Consider the following 18,348-nt stretch of genomic DNA (forward strand, 5'->3'; position numbering starts at 1 on the left):
CCAAGAGCACAATTTGAATACTCATTGATTGGAATAACATGGAATTAAATCAAAAACTATATTACTAAAAGTAAAACCATTGGAAGGCAAGGGTAACTTAGAATATTCATTTCTAGATTCTTATACTTTAAGGTGAGGTGAGGTGAGTTAAAATTAACCTAATAATTTTTTTATATGAATATTTTTCCGTGAAAGGCAGGAGTTATTTTGTAAAAGGTTGGCAATAACGTAGGGCTTGAGCCAAAATAACTCCACAAGATAGAGAGGGTTTGCAAATTTCCAAAATTTTATCCTTCCACTATTTTTCCACTTGGACGCCAATGACGAGGTGCCATGTACTCTGACTGCACGAAACTCCTCCGCTCTTCCTATAGAAGATCCTGCCCACGTAGGTCGTAGGACGTTGCTTGTCCCTCCACCTGTTTCCCCTCAAATTGAGCCCTCCTTCCCTCCATCTTTAGCCAGACCTCCAACGGTCTTCAAATTCGCAAAAAAGGAGGCCTCTCTTCCACTTGTCGCAATACAAAATAGCAATCCTCCTAACAATGACCTCTTCTTCCTCCCCTTCTTCTCACCCTCTTTCTCTCTCTCTCTAAACTCTCTCTTTCTAGAGAAGAAAGACAAAGAAAGAATATATCTCTCAGGTTGCAAAGGGCATTGCCTCCAAAACCCAAGAGATGGAGAAAGGAGAGCACGAGCAGAAGAAGGATCACCAAGAGGAGGAAGATGAGGAACAGAACAAGAAAAGCGAGCAGCTAAGCAGGAAATATAGCTACGCCTCGGTGAGCTCGGCGGATCTAAACGACGAGGAAGACGGCGGTGAGGATGAGGACGAGGAGGAGAAGCGACCCGTGCTGTTAGGTCCTCAGGTCCCCCTCAAGGACCAGCTTGAGATGGACAAGGTATGCACCATTCTTGAGAGAAAAAACATTGAATAGAAAGATGTTCACATTATGATTGTTTTTGCTAGTATCTGTAATTCTTGTGTTGTCTAAATATCTAATGTGTTCTATGGTGAATGGGGTTGTAAATGTCAGGATGATGAAAGCTTGAGGAGGTGGAAAGAGCAACTCCTTGGAAGTGTTGATTTATCTAATGTTGGAGGTATTTACATCCTGAGTTTCATTAACTGTCTATTGACAACAACAACAACAACAATAATATAAGTCTCAAATATTTAGGGTCAGTTTTTTTTTAATGTCAATTGGTATATAAAATTGCACCCGGATAGACACAGAAGGTATTGTTGTGCATGAAGAAATAAATCACAAAAAAGAAAAGGCAAATGTCAGAAAATTTTCTGCAAATTGATGAGCTAAATCCTCAATACAAATTCTATCAATGAGAACAATATAAAACTCCAAAAACCTCAAGATAGATCACACCACTGCAAACCTTCAATGCAAATTATAGACTCATCTTTCCAATTAGGAATATAACTCTTAGAAGAAAGAACTCTTCTCTTCTACTTCAAGTCTCCTTGCAAGAAAAGATCCTGCATATCCAAGCTGAAGCATGTCACATTCTCATGAGGTTGACCCACTTAACAGATGTAGTAAAACCTAATAAACACACTATATATATATATTGGTGCTAAATATAAATTTCCCCCGACTGTTTCTATGTTCTTATGACATAATTGTGATGATACATTAACATGTAAGTAAGAGGAGATACAATGGTGGTTTTGCAGAGGACCCAGACCCAGAAGTGCAGATCCTAGACCTCACCATACTAACCCCCGAACGCCCTAATCTAGTCTTACCAATCCCATTTAAGCGGGACGCAAAGGGCTATGCCTTCGGCCTCAAAGATGGAAGCCGTTATCGCCTCAAATTCTCGTTCGTCGTCTCCAACAACATTGTCTCTGGGCTCAGATACACAAACACCGTCTGGAAGACTGGAGTAAGAGGTGACGCATCCTCTTCTCATTCATTTCTTAGAGCAAGTGATTTATTAACTTCAACTTCATCATACCATGTTGTGATGTTTGTGCAGTGGAGAACACAAAAGTAATGCTAGGGACCTTTAGTCCTCAGAAGGAACCTTACACATATGAACTAGAAGAGGAGACTACCCCTTCTGGTCTATTTGCAAGGGGATCCTATTCTGCTAGAACAAAGGTATACATTACACTAGATTGAACATAGTTTCTATTAAGTTTTCTTAAAAGAAGAGTTGAGTAGGAGATGATATATTATGTTACCTTTGTGTCAGTTTGTGGACGATGATGGTAAGTGCTATCTTGATATGAGCTACTACTTTGAGATCAGAAAGGACTGGCCGTCGACTGTTTGAGTGTGATTAAAATGCTCCTAATTTTATTTCAATCCATCCATCCATCCAGAAAGAGATATGAGTTTTTACAATTTCTCTAGAAGATTTAGGCGAGTGATTTGGCTTATGTTCTTTGCATATTGAGTGAACTGAGGATATATTCGTTATGTACCAAGCTAATTATATTTTCTATGCAAGAGACCATTTAACCTCCTTTGTTGGTTGATGTGGGATATTTGGATTCTTCTGAATGTAATACCCTCTGTGGAATCCCAGTTTCCTAGAGTAATAGAATGGAGATTCTAATTTTAGAATCATCTAAGCTATTTGATTTCAGTTGATTTTGGATGATTTTGAAGGATTTTTTCTTCTTGACAACAATGACAAGTTTCTTGTCATGCAAAGAGATAAGATCATAAATCAAGTGACATATATGATAGCAAACATTCCAAGGTATAAAATTATTTGGGCCTTTGTGCTTTAGCATGCAAGTAATAATATCATCTGTCCATCAAAAGATCCTTGTTGACATTTTTACAAATCAAATTATTCATCATAGTCAATATGTGCATTGCAGTTAACAAGAGAAAAAGGATTATCTCAGTAATAGTATTCAAATATGAGATAATAATATTTTGTAAAACTTAGTCTCGGAAAGAAAAATATTATGTAAAACCCACAAAGGGGATAGTATTGGAATTTCTTTTGCTAAGTGTTGGTACTGATGACTAGTATTGGTGTAATTTTTCTCCTTGAGGACATCAGTTCCTTTGTTGATCTCTACCCTTTGCTGTATAACCAATTAGAAACAAAAAGATTAGCTTTGACTCAAGTTTCATGAAACCTCATATGAGCAAGTATGCTGGTTGAGTATTTAATTATTATGATTTAATGATTCCATTTTCAACAGAATATATGTTTTGGAGAGAAGTGAAAACATTATGATGCCTCAAATTAAAACCAATGGTGCTAAGATTTGAATTCGAGAATACTCATATAATTTGAGCCCCTCTATCTAAGCATAATCCCATTAGCCTCTTTTTTTATAATTAATATGATTTAACGAATAAAGTATGGCATCATGATCTTTTCCTATGATTATCAGAAACAAATGAATCCACTCAAAAATTGCCCAAAGGCTGACTATAAACACAATATTTTGATAAACCTGGGTAAGATGAGAAAAGCGAATCCATAAATATAGATTCTATCTTTTAAAGACTCTATATTCTTCTTTAACAAAAACAGTTTTTTGTTAACACATTCATTTTTATGTGTAACATGACAAATTGGAGCTTCTGTTTTTTGCTTACTTTTTGCTCTATCCTAAAGCTTCATTTTGATTTTGTTCTAATATAAAATAGAAAGCCTGTTTGCTAACAATTGTTTCTATTTTTTTTTTGTTGTAAATACAAATAAGCAAAATTAAATTCAGCAGTGGGTATGTGGTTGTAGAATCATAACTCAGTGAATTAGAAGCCTCACTAAAAAAGGATTTAAGTACTAGTTATCAAGTCAGATACTTTTAGTTGCATAGCTTTTTCAAATCCAAAATTCATTTCATAACAAGGAAATAGAAAATATGTATAAAAATGCTTGTACTTCTTATCTATATCTCAACTAAAAGAAAAAAGGTTAATAGAAAAACCTAAAACAAAAAGGAATAACACATGTATGAAATAAAGCCTAAAAAAAGAATACACGCAAAGGGCCAGAGATGAAAGAAAACTATTGTGTAGTTATGTAAGAATTGCAGCAAGGCAGTATAAGAATATACCGCTGTTCTCACTCAAAAAAAATATAAGGTAATACCACAACAATTCAAACTGGCAGTCTGTAAGAGATAATTATCTGAAGAAGCAACTGATATATATTTGCATCAAACTGGCTAGTTTGAGGACTTACTTTATGTAGATATTCACATTCATTACGGTGTTTTCTTTTTTCCATCTAGTTCAAGCCTTTGCATTATCAAAGTTACTTGCTTGGAACTAGTTTCCTTGTTTCAAACTTTCTAACAAAAGGACAATGAAGAAAAATTAGCGGAGTCAGCTTGAGTTTTGTCTGCTTATGTATAACCAACTATCTGCTTCCATTATCATCTGTTGATGACTCAGATGCAGAGTCATCTAAAGTTGAATTTGAGATTGTCTCAGAAGAACTTCCATTTTCACCATCTGATGGCACAGATCTGTCTTCGGTTGGCCTTTTCAGATGCCAGTACATGATGCTCGCTGTTAAAGTAAGCATCATCTTTTGGTTCACCTGAAGTGTAAGTGAAATCAAGGGTATATAAATAGTAGGCAATGAGACTAACTTGTCAAGAAAGTTGACCTTTTATCCACATTTGTGTTGTTACTTTACCTCTAATATGTCTTCAGGAAGCAAAAATATGGAGCAGCCAAGCTTCCTTGCCACTGAGATGATATAGGAAGCATTCATCTTTTTTTCTTCATCTGTATTATTGTACCATGTTATTTTCTGATAAAACTATTGCAATAACAGAACAGCTATTATTTAACAAAATAACAACCAATTAAAACAATACGAATACAAATATGATCATAGAGAAAGATCAATAGTCAATGCAGTTACGCGAGGACTTAAAAAAACTGATTTCAACACTCAGTTTACTATAATGGTAAGGTAACTGCAGAATGATATAAGCTGAAACTTATTAACCTTCGCAGCTTTTTTCTGTCTTGCTTGCTTGTTTGTCAGAGTATAGAACTTTTACAGTTTTAATATACTTCCAAATGAAGATTCACAAGGCAAAAATAACATACATGTTATAACTACTTTTCCTAGTTTCTATTTATCTAACAATCATAATAGAAATAGCAGTTACAGAAAATAGGCTTCATGACGAGAGCAGCAAGGAGAGGATAATATCTGTGCAATTAAAAAAAATAAACCTCATCGCGAGATACACAAATGACAAGAAGCTTATGCTCAGAAGTGAAATCCAAAAAATTTTGACAGCATAGCCTACAGAAAAGCAGAATTGTAGCCAAACCTATTCAGGGAATGCTCCAATTACAGCTAAAAGTGGAGGAAAACAAGATAACTGAAATGCTACCAAAAAAGAAGCGAATCAGATAAATAAAAATTATGATTGAGTAAAATGAAGCACCAAAGAGCATCAGCAGGACAGCAAAGCAAGAATCTCAAGCAATAGCAGAACCATTAAGAACGTTAAAATTAACTTTAAATTTGGTGGACAGATTGTTATAGATAAACAGAAATTACAGATGGACACCAAAATAAAATTGGTGATAGGTTAGATATGTGTACAGTAATGAAAATACAAAAGAGAATTTGCAAGAGACAATTTGATGATATTGAGAGGAGGATTGGAAACATAAACTGTGTTACTTTAAGATTGGAATTTTCTGATTTCTTTTTTCTTTTTGCAACTACAAATCAATGACATCTTGCTAAAATACTAGAAGTATGGACATGTAGAAATTAGAAAGAAAGAAGAAAGTGTGTAACTGAAGTTACTCACTGACTTATATGTGGGCCCATGCACCTCAATCCGAGAAAGACCAAACTAGAAACTACTGACCTAAGACAAAAGAAATAAGATATGACACTTATAATTAGTAACCTGCCGATGGCTGGCAACTAATCTGTTGATCTTATCACAGTGTTGACATGGTGTCCAAATTATATCCAAGAAAGATAAAGCACATAGTGCAATCAGTTCTAAGGACCACCTTGGAGGCAGAAAGATGGTCCAGATAGTTAGATAGAAAGAAGACATCAACTTTTCTGATAGTTACTTGACTTGCTTGCAGAGAAAGGTGAACCATTTTGGCACTTTACTTAATTACATGATAACATACCAAATGATAAGAGAATAATGAACAAATCAGACTCAGATATAAACCTAGTAACTATGTTCTAGGTATTAACTGTTAAATATATCAAGTAAATTCTCATGATGTAAAAAGGCTGATGGACGCTCTACCTAGGTCCATTCAGCAAAATGGATCTAATCCAAAATAAAGTATTTTCTTCTGTAACAGGTTCAAATTCATTTACCTGTCTCTCCTTTAGTTACAACGCTCCAGTTTACAACTCGAGGTTCCACAGCACTGAGTAATTCAAGAAAGAAAATGCCACTTGAGAGACTCCTATCCTGCAAAGTTGAAAAACCATGATAAGTCATCAAATTTTCCTGAACACATGTATTTATGGCATCTGCAGGAAGCTAGAAAAGGCTTGATATTCAGAAGTATAAGATTCAAATAGGCAGGCAATTAGAGTTGGAAGATGAGAAAATATGGGGATGAAGTGAGTTGGAGCAATGAGCGAACTCAGATGTTATAAAGGAACAAAGTTCTATAAAGTATTCGTTTTTTGTATGTATCACATCAAAACACTTGACTTTTGCATGGATTTGAAAACCCTACTTTCTTATTATATGGCATTCAAATATCACAAAAATTTGATCAACAAAATTGCCCTTATTCTTGTTTTCATGTATCCCATTCAGTTAAGTTCATTTTTTAAATTATTAAGATTTTATTACTTATAACCGTTAAAAACCTAAAAGTCGGTGCAAAAATCATGGGCGTTAAAGGATATACATGTAATATGAAATTTATAAGGCATACAAACAAATAAGGATATTTTGAGGAGTATACATGCAAGATATCCAAAAGTATACCCTCTTATCCCACTTGCTTTACTGCAACAGAAAAGAACTTTAACCTCTAATTATACATATGAGTGAGAAAGAGTAACTCATCATTGAAAACATTAAAAAAAACCTTCAAAAGTAGTCCATATCTGTGAGATATATATGCTGGTGACCAGTAAATGCTATTCTTTTAGCCTAGTCTTAACAACTCATGATTGGCATGTTGAGAAGTTACAGATAATGAGTAACATTTTCAACAATAAAATAAATTTGAATCTTATACTTCTTGAAGAACTCACAAACTTTTAGTTGCTATGCAAATGCATACCTTAAAACTTTCCATCCGTCGGTGCTTCCCGGAACTCTTTACTTTACTGTTAGCCCAGCTCAATATGTCAACATCGGTTATCTCTTTTCCATGAGAATGAAATCTCAAGTTCCTCAAAAGTTGGAGGATATTATACCGCATCAATTGCCACAGAAAAGCTGATATAAAAACCAAACAGATAAACAATGTCAAAACCAGTAAGATATGTTTGAGCAACAATGTGCCCACTTCTGAATGATGTCAACAGAAGTGGAATAATGACTAATATTTTATGGAAATGTAGATGTATCAAATAGATAAGACTCAAATCAATGTCAGACTTAAGCTATGCATGATATATAATAAATACAATAAAACCTACCTAAAATTAGTTTCTTGTTTCCTTGCACAATATCATTCCCAGCAATATTGACCAAGGAAAATTTCAGTTGTTTCCCTATTTTCAGAACTTGATTACAGTTCTCTACTTTTTTGAATGGCATTTTGATTGGAGGCTTATTTGCAGTCTTCCAGTTAACTATACCAGGAGCTACCTTGTCAATGACCTCTAGAAGGACCCATCTGTTTTAAAATAACAAAGTATTAGAATACCAGCTGAAGCCCCAAAAACAGCATACCAAACAGAAGGGAAAAAAAATCATATCACAGATATTAACTTAAATTGGATGCCTTACCCATCTCTAAGATCTTCAAACACATTATTAATATAAGTTGAAATTCCAAGACTATTGATCCATAGTCTAAATGCTCTTTCTTCTCGTGAAACTTGTACATCATCCAATGTTGCATCCAAAAAGGATACTTGTTTCATCTGCTTTGATAATCCATTCCTGCATATTACAATTCATAGCTGTGAGTATATTTATGATTTTATGCTAGGCACTTGCGAAAGCATCAATTATCCAATATTATTTAATTTCAAATGTTTTGAGCAAACTAAGAAAGAGCTAGCCCCATTAAACTTAATATAAAATGTTCAGTAACCAGATAAGGTCGTTTCAACTACTAAAGGCATCTGTTGCATTTTGTTCTTTTTAGGTGGGCTGCAACAAATAAATTTTAATGTTTATGATGTTATGATGCATCAGTCTAGGTGGATTCATGAAATTTGTTCTTGATGAAAGAAAATTGACGTAAATATTTCAAGGAAGCTCGAGTACAAGAAGTAGCAGCCTATCATATTAATTTGGACAGCTATCTCAATTCTGATCAACTTCTATTTCTACCATGTTCAGCATAGTTCAGGATTTATCTTTCTATGCACCAGCATTGGGCAGTAACAATGTACAGGCCTTGTAGCAATTCAATCCATTCATTAAGGAAAATGTAAGTCACCAACTAGTAGATGCTGTCAGAACTCAAAACCACACTTCACATGGTACTTTTAAATTCAGGCATTGCATGAACATCCTTGTATGCAGACCTTGGTGATTCAAGCAGTTATACATTCTAAAAATGTGCCATGTACAGGAGCACAGTAGTTGCTTTCATTCTCTGGGATTTTCTAATTTTGTTTCAATCAGTTTGATTAATAGCTCATGAATTAAAAGTTAACAGAGAATTAAAGATTAGTTAGTACAAGGATTTCACAAAATATATTGCCTAGTTATCTAATTGAATCCAAAGAGAAAAGACAAATATTAGAAAGTCATATATTTATAACTGATATGTCATTATGACTATTTTTCATACTTTTTCAGATGCTAAAATTGTACGATTTATAAAACATAGTTGCCAACGTTTTCAACCTTTGTTGAGCAATGGAATGATAAAGTGTGAAAGTACAATTGCAAGGCAATATATTTTGTCTAAATCAAGATTCTGCAGTATTCTGGTTTAAACTCTTTTATGGATGCCAGTATCTTTAGCTAAAGTAAAGGAAGAAGACCAATTTGGACAATATAATTTGATAAACATACTAAGTAGCAAGTACCCCAGACAGGAATAAAGGATAGTGTAAAGCAGACAGTGATAACAGAAAACTGTCAACTTTTGTAGCCCATTGATCTAGAAAGCGAGGTGGAAACTCATGTTTGAAATCATTCAGGATATCTTTGGATTTCTCCAGCCAAAGAAGACATCAGCAGAGTTTGGGCACAATACTTGAGAAATGTATCTTATTTAAATCTGACTAAAAAATTCTAGGATACTCGCAGATAGCAAAAGAGGGGATTAATGTCCAAGATAAGGGTACCAAAGAAATTGCTGTCTTGTCAGCTGCTCATGCTAGAATAATTCTTGGTTAGACTTGTTTTACTCAATTATTAACTGAGTCGAGCGGGAGCAGAATAATTCTTGGTTAGTCCAGTGGAAGTCAATTCTGAGGTACCTAGCTCAAGTTTGACTCAAAATGACTACATAATATCTAGACATTATCTTGATCCTGGATTCATAGCCCCATTGAGTTATCATCAGTGCCTCACAGAAGTATTATATTCCTTAATTTAATTTAAGTTACCTAATAAGGGAACATTATTAAAAGAGAAAAACCATATCGTGCAATGGATTAGGCTGAAGCTGACATGGAGGAAAGAATTTTGTACTTTCAAACCGATTGGAGCTGACAATAAATTGCTCTAGCATGGCTCCTCTACACCTATATTCTAGAAAGATAGGAAGAATATCCAAGACCAATTATATAAATCAAGACACAAGAGTCTCATTCTGTATTTCTACATCAAGCATCCATCACAACCACTGCACCATACTAGAAAGGCTGGAGTTTTTAAGTGAGATTCCAACTTCAGCTTCAAACCTACCCTAAAAGGCAACTAAGGTGAACTTTTGCATGCTCCATTAAATTCCTTTTCCCATTAAACAACCTCAACTTCATTCCACTTCACACCATTTATCCTGCTTTACCAATGAAAAGTTCCATTGCCAACCACCAGTTTGTAAATCCTGACAAAAGCATGTCAAAAGTCTTCCCCAGGCTAACCATAATGTTAATTTTAATACTATCACCATCAAGGCTATATCAAGCAGTGTAGGTCACTTTTCAAGCATGTGGCGAGGCCTCCCTCACTCAATCAAGTAACTATAGGTTTGTAAAGCACTTTAATTAGTTTATTTCCTCTTTTACGATAATTTTGAAGATGAATATGCTCAACATAATCTTGGAAGCAAGCAATTTCATGGCTGGATTATCAGAATAGGTTGAATCTGAATGACAATACCTGAGTGGACCTGCCCACTAGTATCCATACTCAGATAGAATTCCTTGTCATACAAAATTCAGTCCAATATGGTTATCACAAAGAGCACGAGCAGATCAGTGGAAGTTTAAAGATGCACTACTAGTAATGAACTCTCAAGTACATGATAGTTGATTTTTAAATGGAAACATTATGTCATTCGAAGAGTCTAATACATGATGCTCTACATTAAGAACAGAAGAAACAAACCTTCGAGCTACAATTTTGTATTTGAAACTCTAATAATAACAGAAATTTTAAAAGAATGTAGATATCAAATAGCACATGATCTCACCTTTTCTGGAAAATATGTGCAACAAAAGCAAGATTGAGATTTGGCAAACCATCAACAATGTCCTTCGGGGTCAGATATCTTTTGCAACCCATTCTATCTGCGTGCTCAAGAACTAATTTTGCTCTTTCGAGAAGATTTTTGATGGCCATTGGAGATGGTTTACTACTGCATTCAGGAGCTAGAACATTTAGAAGGCAAGAATAAGCCTCGCTATCCTGCAAAGATCATGTGGTAAGTCATTATAAGTTTATAACTCAACTACTAGTGTCTTAGTTTGGAAGGACTACCAAAATAATAATAAATGAGCAAAGCTCTAGCTAACATATAATCCACTTTCATGCAAACAAAAAGATTGTGCAACAGAGAAGATGACTACCGTCATGTGTCCAAAAGACAAGCCCATTATTAAAAAAGTAAATTTAATTTGTTCACAGATTGTTGAACCCTGCTAGACCCTACTTTGCCGATTAAATTAAAGAAAAAGAAGAAAAATACCTATTTAAAGTCAATCCACTTTTTAGGCACATCAAAATATCATAAGCTCAAAAATGAGGTTGTTAGAGTATAAAGAACAAAAACCACCATTATCTAATAACTTAAGTTTTTAGAGCATTTGATGAGTTAATATACAAGAACATAAATATAGAGAAATAATAAATAAATGGAAGTGATGAACTAAGAAAGCCTGTAAATATCTACTGTCTTGATATATATTAGAAGCTATGTGGGTAAAGTAGTTCATAAAAGCCAAGGCAGCTACTTAGGTGCTTAGCCTAGAAGGAGACATCTAAACAGCTTTTACATAATATTGGAGTATCATGAAGATTTTTTAATCAACAACAAACACCAATTTTGCATAGGCAGTCAATGAAAGAGTAAAAACCCTGTCTTGCATCACTTACAAATGTTGGATCCACAAAAGTGACCAGAAGGTCAACCAGGTCTGCTATATGTGTTTAGATCTGTTTCAGTCGGTTGTTAAATATTAATCCAGAGCAAAAGTAAAGGGAAAAGAGAGTGGAAAAAACTAGAAGAAAGGGAAAAGGAAGAGAAAGAACCAAATGGAATCAAGAACAGGCTCACTCAGGAGGACCTCAGCACATATTGCGCTCAGACATAGGAGAAAAAGACAACTTAATTTGATTGAGTGTAGCTAAGAAAAACATCTCCTGTGGCTGTCTACTATATCAAATAGTAACCAAGATATGATCAAGGGTGACTTTTCACACCATATGACATGATCAAGAATTACATTCCACACATACTTCAAATTGGCCCAAAAGTAATATATCTTTAAGACCCATGATGAACTAAATGGGTTATTAGACTAAATACAATTAAATCCAAAATAAATCAAACAACTCTCACTTGAATCCAATCCAGAGCGTATCAATTCAGCTTTTAATTTCCTAAAAAAGTCCAGTGTAAGCCTTATTTGTTAAAATGGTCAAGATCTTCAACAAAGGAAATAGGTGCAGAACCATCATGATCATGACAATAACCCCACCAAATCTCTCTAGCTTGAAAAAGTTGACTCTGTCAAATTGAGGACACAGTGGAAGTAATAGGACTTTCCTTCTAGGTACTAAATATCCATATCCATAATCCATGTGCAATATAAAGTTTGTCATTCCATTTCACAGTAAGAATGTGATATCCTATGGAATATGTGAAAGAAATGCAATCCTTAAAAACGCTCCCAATGCCTTTTGTCTTCATCTTCTTTTAAAATGGTGATGGTGGATGTAAGCATAGTTCCCAGTTTTGGCTGATCTCAAGTGGTCTAGCCGATCCTGATCCTAGCTGAAACCAGCCAGGGGTCTCGGCCGATACCCAATCTGTTTTGGACGGGATCGACCGTATCCCGCCTAAAACTGGAGGGAACGGGTGGGATCCGACCCGAACCCCACTACTCCACCTGCCTCTTTATTGGCCGATCTCGCCCGAAATTGATGGGAACAGATGGGATCTGACCCGAACCCCACCCCTCCACCTGCTTCTTTTTATCTCTTTTCTCTCTTCTTTTTCTTTCTTTCTCTCGTTTTCTCTCTTTTTCTCTTCTTTCTCACTTCTTCCACCGACGATCTCAACCTCCGACAACATTCTCTGACAAGGATGACCTCGACCTTCGACAACCTTGGATGAGTTTTTTTTATTATTATTTTTTTAGTTTTGAATTTCTCTTATTCCCTTTCTCTTTCTCTTCCTGTACCGAGTAGATTCCATGATCTCTACTGTTGTTGCTGCGGTGAAGCAGCAGCACCAATTGATGAGAGCCTAAGAGAGAGAGGGGGGAAGAAGTAAAGAGAAAATAGGAACCTTGTCTATGTGAATAATTTTTGAGTATGTTTTGAGTTTTGAGGGGGAGAGAGGAGAGAGAGCTCGATATTCATCAATGATTTGAATTTTAAGTAAGTTAATACATTTTTAAGTTTTTAGGTTTTATACGTGAGTAATTTTTATTTTCTTATTCTCCTCTCATTTTTTTCTAAATTTTTAAAAATTCTTCTGTATTTTTAAATAATATTTAGAATTTTATATAATTAAAAAATAGTCTGATCCAATGCGAGCGGCCAATACGTGTCATTTTTCCGGACGGTCAATATTGATCCCAATCTGATACTGGAAAAACTGGAAACCATGGATGTAAGAGAGTGAGTAAAATAAAAATAGAACTTGAAGGATTAAAAATGGTTAAACTTGTAGTGCAAGGTTTTCACCATTAAAAGTGAAATTGATCCCTATATTAGGTGGTAAATGCAACACATAGGCATGTCCATTGAGTTACTCTACCTAAAAGAAATAGCAGTGGCATGGATGAAGTCTAATTTCAAGGACTAGATATCTAGAAGTTAGCAGCTTGTCTGGATCATCTTATCACCAAATTGAGGCATAACGAAATGGGATACCAAAAAGGGATATAAATACAACTAACTAGCTTAAATGTGAGCTTGGAAGAGAAGCTTAGAATTCTTGGGACGGATTGTAATCCCATATTATCCCAAAGACTCAAGTATAGCCAAAAAGAAAAGCTACCGTGAATTCTCAATTCCACTTGATACGATCCAAGCCTAATTGGATCAAATCATAAGGATATTGGGCTTAATGGATCGAACCTATTTAACTTTTAATTGATTCATACTTATATAAGCCCTTAAAACAAGTCTAATTAAATCATGTAAGCCACTAAGACAAGTTTAATTAAGTCATATAAGCTACTAAGATAAATTCAATTAAATCATATAAGTATTTAAGGCAAGTCTTAGTTTAAGTCGTATAAGCTTTTATGGCTAAGTCCAAATAGAATTGATTGTACCTGACATCTATATATATATAAAGGAGTTGGGCTTTATTCATCCAAACATCTAAGCATTAAGAATTAATTGAATTTAGTTATTTTTTTATTCTCACATTTATCTCTTTTATCATAGTCATTAAATCGTCTTATTTTTTTAGAAGTAGATTTAAGTTAGAAACTCAAATTCTATCTCCAATCCATATTCACTATCACCTCCAGCAGCCACCTTACCCTGCAGCCATCCACCACCACCCTTGGCCGTGTCTCACCCTTCGACGACCGCCGCAACGTCAAATATTTACCATTTTACCCTATTATGACCTTTCTCCACTATTTTGATTATATTTTTTCATCCAGACATCCGATTGATATGAAATCAGAGCTATTAGAATTCAATCTTATGAGGCTACCACAACCTAAATTTTTATAATTTTCTTACATCCGGATTAATCCAAATCTGGTCTGTAACACCACTATAGGAGCAAACATTGCAATAGTTTTGGTTAGAGCAAAGGAACAATCGGCATAATCAAATGATAGTTTAGCCAATTATGGATTTTGAGTAAACTTTGTAATGACCTGCATATTCTGCAACAACCTTTCTATATAGATGAAGGTCGATCAACATCATAAGAACATCATAAGTTTGAACAAACCTTCACATCTGATGAGAAATTTGTTATCAGTCTTCTAAAGCCACCTTTCTTCAGCTGAAAGTTCATCCACCTAAGTAAAATCTTTTCTGGAGATAAGCTCATCAGCTCCTCAACATCCTGCAAGTTTAAATTATTTGATAGACAACAACAGCATGAAGGTTTTGAAGAGAGCTACAGATCAGATATCATTACCCCACCTTGCTATCATCAACCAACTCAACTAACTGAGGTGTTTTCTTCAGGTTGACATCTGCAAGAAGTTGTATCTGATGGAAGAATTATGTCAGACAAGATTAAACAGCTCACGTCCCAATAATATAATATAGATTATATAGAGAAAGATATAAGCAGCTTCTCTGCTGTTTTTGTACTTTTTGCAACATGCATGTTGAATTCACAAAGGAAAGAATATTCTTATAGAACAAATAAGTACCTTAATAATTTGTGATATCAGACCAAGGACAAGATGATGCTGCAAAGCACGCATAAAAAGGTAGAACAACATTAGTAAAAAGCCTTTTTAGAGTGTTCTATCATTTACAAAGAGTCTGATATATGGAATCATTTCTTAAACATAGAGCAGAGCAACATAGCCTCAAATATTGCATGAGAGATTCTTAATGCAGTAGTCAGTACTCAATTGAAGTAAAGCTATTAAACATATTTAGCCAACCTTTCCAATTCTATGAAGCAGTACTAGAGTTATACATGGATCTATGGAAAGATTAAATAAGGGATGACTTTATATGTCCTCCAGATTTTGACGTGAACTGCTAGAGAAGTATCTATAAAGCAATACTATCAAGTATCGACCTGCCCTAAGAACTACAAGGACAATAATATAAATATAAATACATATATATATATATATATGTATATATATATATATATATATATGCATTAATCACATCAAATGACTAAGATAAACTCTTCATAATTCATGTAAACATGAAAATGCATCATCACAAGGTAGAGATGACAATCTCTGTGGGGCCAATTTGACACTCCAGTGGGGCTAAAACGCTAGGCTTGCATTAAGAAACTATTTCAATTTCATGGAAGTAAAACAATTCATCCAGCCAATGTATCATCCTTTAAGATACTCAGCAAAAGAAATTCATTCAAAACTTCACCATTGTAGAAATATTCACCAACCTAGATCACTATGATAAAATATCATGTCATCAAATATTGTGTCATCCTCTAGATAAGAAAAAGTAAGTAGGCAAATTGAAAGAGGAAACAATACTAGATTATACATAATAAGATTACATTAAGGGAATTTTCATGATTACACTAGGATTTGATTCACATATCTGGAACATGAAAAGAAATAACTGTGTTATGGTGCATTCACCAAATGCGCATTCACAACTAAGTAAAGATCTTATGGTATGCCATTATGATGAAAATCAGAACATACCCTCCCTTCAGCTAGGTCTTGTGTCCCAATATTGACCAAAGTACACCCAATGGCCTTCGCTGAATTAAGACACAGTGTATGGTTCTCGTTCTTCTCCCACGGGTTAAGCATTCTCTTTGTGTTGATTGCCCTCTCATCAATCGTCCCCGGAACAGCCACATTAATAAGTTTACTTCACACACCAAACGAAATAGAACAATCTCCTTTAATGCCTACCCACATCATCACATCCAAGCAATTCAAAGATATACTTTAAAATCAATAATGGTTACCAAAGAAGAACACCATTCTTCGAGATCTCAAAGAGGTCATTGGTCATGGGATCAATTGGAAGATACTTCTTAAGGAAACCATCTTCTCCAAGGTAGTTATTAATATGGCTGACATAAGAGGCTTTCTCCGACTCACTAATAGTATGAAGAAGAGTCGTCGTCGCCACCTTTAGGAAGGCCGAGGAGGAGCTCTTCGTGCCGACCTGGCCTTGCATCTTCAAATAAACCTTCAAGGCAACAAACCCAACAACACATGAACACAAACAGCCAAGTTGGTCTCTCCATGAAGGGCAAAAGGTTATGAATCAAACCCGAAGGAAGAGCTCGAAATCGACTTGCTCGTTGAGGTTGGCGTAAGACTCTCTAAGAAATGAAGACCTCTCCTCCTCGGTGAGGCCGTCGCCGGTGATCTTAAGCTTTGACATTGCGGAGGCGAGGTCGGATAACTTTAATCCACCATCAGCTCTTCCATGATCTCTCATTGAGAGGAACTACGACCAAAGAAATCAAGAAAAGGCAAGTGGAGTTATTAGAACCACGGTGTGGAATGGAAGAGAAAGGAGTGATGGATTATTTTTCACCATTTTTTTTTCTTTACCTGGGATTTGAGGGAGCGGAGCTCCACCTGGGTGAACTGGTTCTGGAGCCAAGGATCTGAGACAAGAACACCAACAAAGCCAGCCATTTCGAAATTTGGGGTGTTTGATTGCTTTTGGCTGCTTTGATCTATAGGTGGTTGGTTCTTGGATGCAACTGGAGAGTGGGGGGGGAGAGAGAGAGAGAGAGAGAGAGACTGGACAGAGAGAGTGGGGCTCTTTGCAGCTCAGAGAGTGTGTATAAAGGGAGAGAGAGTTGTAACGGAAAGTAGAAGAAACGTACGGAGCAACGGCTCCGTGAGGATTTCAAACTTCTACTAGTTCTCTTCCGTTGGCAAGCCTAATCCGCAAAATATAAAAATATCGAGGGAAACGAATCTGAGAAACGGATAGCATTGGAAAGGTAGAAATGCGAAACGAGAAACGAGAAACGAGGAAAATAAAGATGGACCGGACACGGGGGGACACGTGAAGATAATGAATGAGCAATGCTGTTGTTTGGTACCGGAATGCCAAACTAGACCTATGTACCAAAAGAATGTACCCAAATCGTTGAGGACTGAACTATTTAGGTAGATTATTTTATGCCCAGACAAACCGACTACCAGAAAAACTCTCATTATTGTCCAGGATTTATTTGTAGGTTCTTATTATTCATCCCTCTTGGTAGGGGCGAACAATAAATTCGGATTTATATTTTAGGTTTGGATACAGATTTAAATTCGGATATTAGAGATAGCAAAATTTAAAATTATATTTTAACTAAACAGATAATGGATAAATTTCGAATAAAGAATAAGATATTAAATGTATGCAAATCAAATTATGAATAAATTATGATATTTCTTTTGGAGATAATTAACACAAAATATTAAGAGTTCTAAAAACAAATAATTTTTTTGCATATCAAATATATATAAATTTAGCAAAATCAATCTCTAGAAAAACATATTATTAGTAATAATATCAATATTCACCATTTAAGTAAGCAAATTAAAAATTATATATCATTCAAAAAATATGTGGCTAAGTGGATATCCGATGTCCTTATACTAGGGGTGAAAACGGATCGGATACGGCTCAGATAGTGCTCAATCCATATCCGGATACGGATTCGGATACAGATATTTGACGGATAGCAAAAATTAAAACAATATCCTAAGAAAACGGATACGGATAATTTTCGGATACGGATCGGATAGTTTTCGGATACGGATCGGATTTCAAATACGGATCGGATAGTGTTCGGATAAATTTTCGGATCTTAAACAAATACGTATCAAATTTTAAACAAATTAATATGAACTTACTACGAATATCAATCTATGAAGTTAAATATTATTCACAATTAACTCATGCAA

General features: G+C 35.1%; 2 protein-coding genes across 2 annotated transcripts; one reads left to right on the forward strand and one right to left on the reverse strand.

Moving 5' to 3' along the window:
* The first annotated feature begins 573 nt into the window (after positions 1-573).
* On the forward strand, positions 574-2,518 carry LOC140768288 (rho GDP-dissociation inhibitor 1-like). The gene is made up of 5 exons (XM_073108523.1): positions 574-902; positions 1,038-1,104; positions 1,694-1,912; positions 1,999-2,123; positions 2,218-2,518. The coding sequence occupies exons 1-5, from the start codon at positions 678-680 to the stop codon at positions 2,296-2,298; spliced, it is 717 nt and encodes a 238-aa protein (XP_072964624.1). The 5' UTR covers positions 574-677; the 3' UTR covers positions 2,299-2,518.
* A 1,623-nt stretch (positions 2,519-4,141) lies between these two features.
* Positions 4,142-17,259, reverse strand: LOC140768287 (fimbrin-2-like). The gene is made up of 14 exons (XM_073108522.1): positions 16,990-17,259; positions 16,703-16,882; positions 16,392-16,618; positions 16,120-16,291; positions 15,130-15,168; positions 14,894-14,962; positions 14,697-14,813; positions 10,743-10,957; positions 7,928-8,083; positions 7,615-7,814; positions 7,254-7,411; positions 6,325-6,421; positions 4,642-4,733; positions 4,142-4,542 (listed from the first exon to the last, which is right to left on the reverse strand). The coding sequence occupies exons 1-14, from the start codon at positions 17,074-17,076 to the stop codon at positions 4,360-4,362; spliced, it is 1,992 nt and encodes a 663-aa protein (XP_072964623.1). The 5' UTR covers positions 17,077-17,259; the 3' UTR covers positions 4,142-4,359.
* Between the last annotated feature and the right edge of the window lie 1,089 nt (positions 17,260-18,348).

The sequence above is a fragment of the Typha angustifolia genome, chromosome 10 (genome assembly GCF_048772165.1).
Source record: "Typha angustifolia cultivar Huaian chromosome 10, ASM4877216v1, whole genome shotgun sequence".
Classification (NCBI taxonomy): Eukaryota; Viridiplantae; Streptophyta; class Magnoliopsida; order Poales; family Typhaceae; genus Typha; species Typha angustifolia.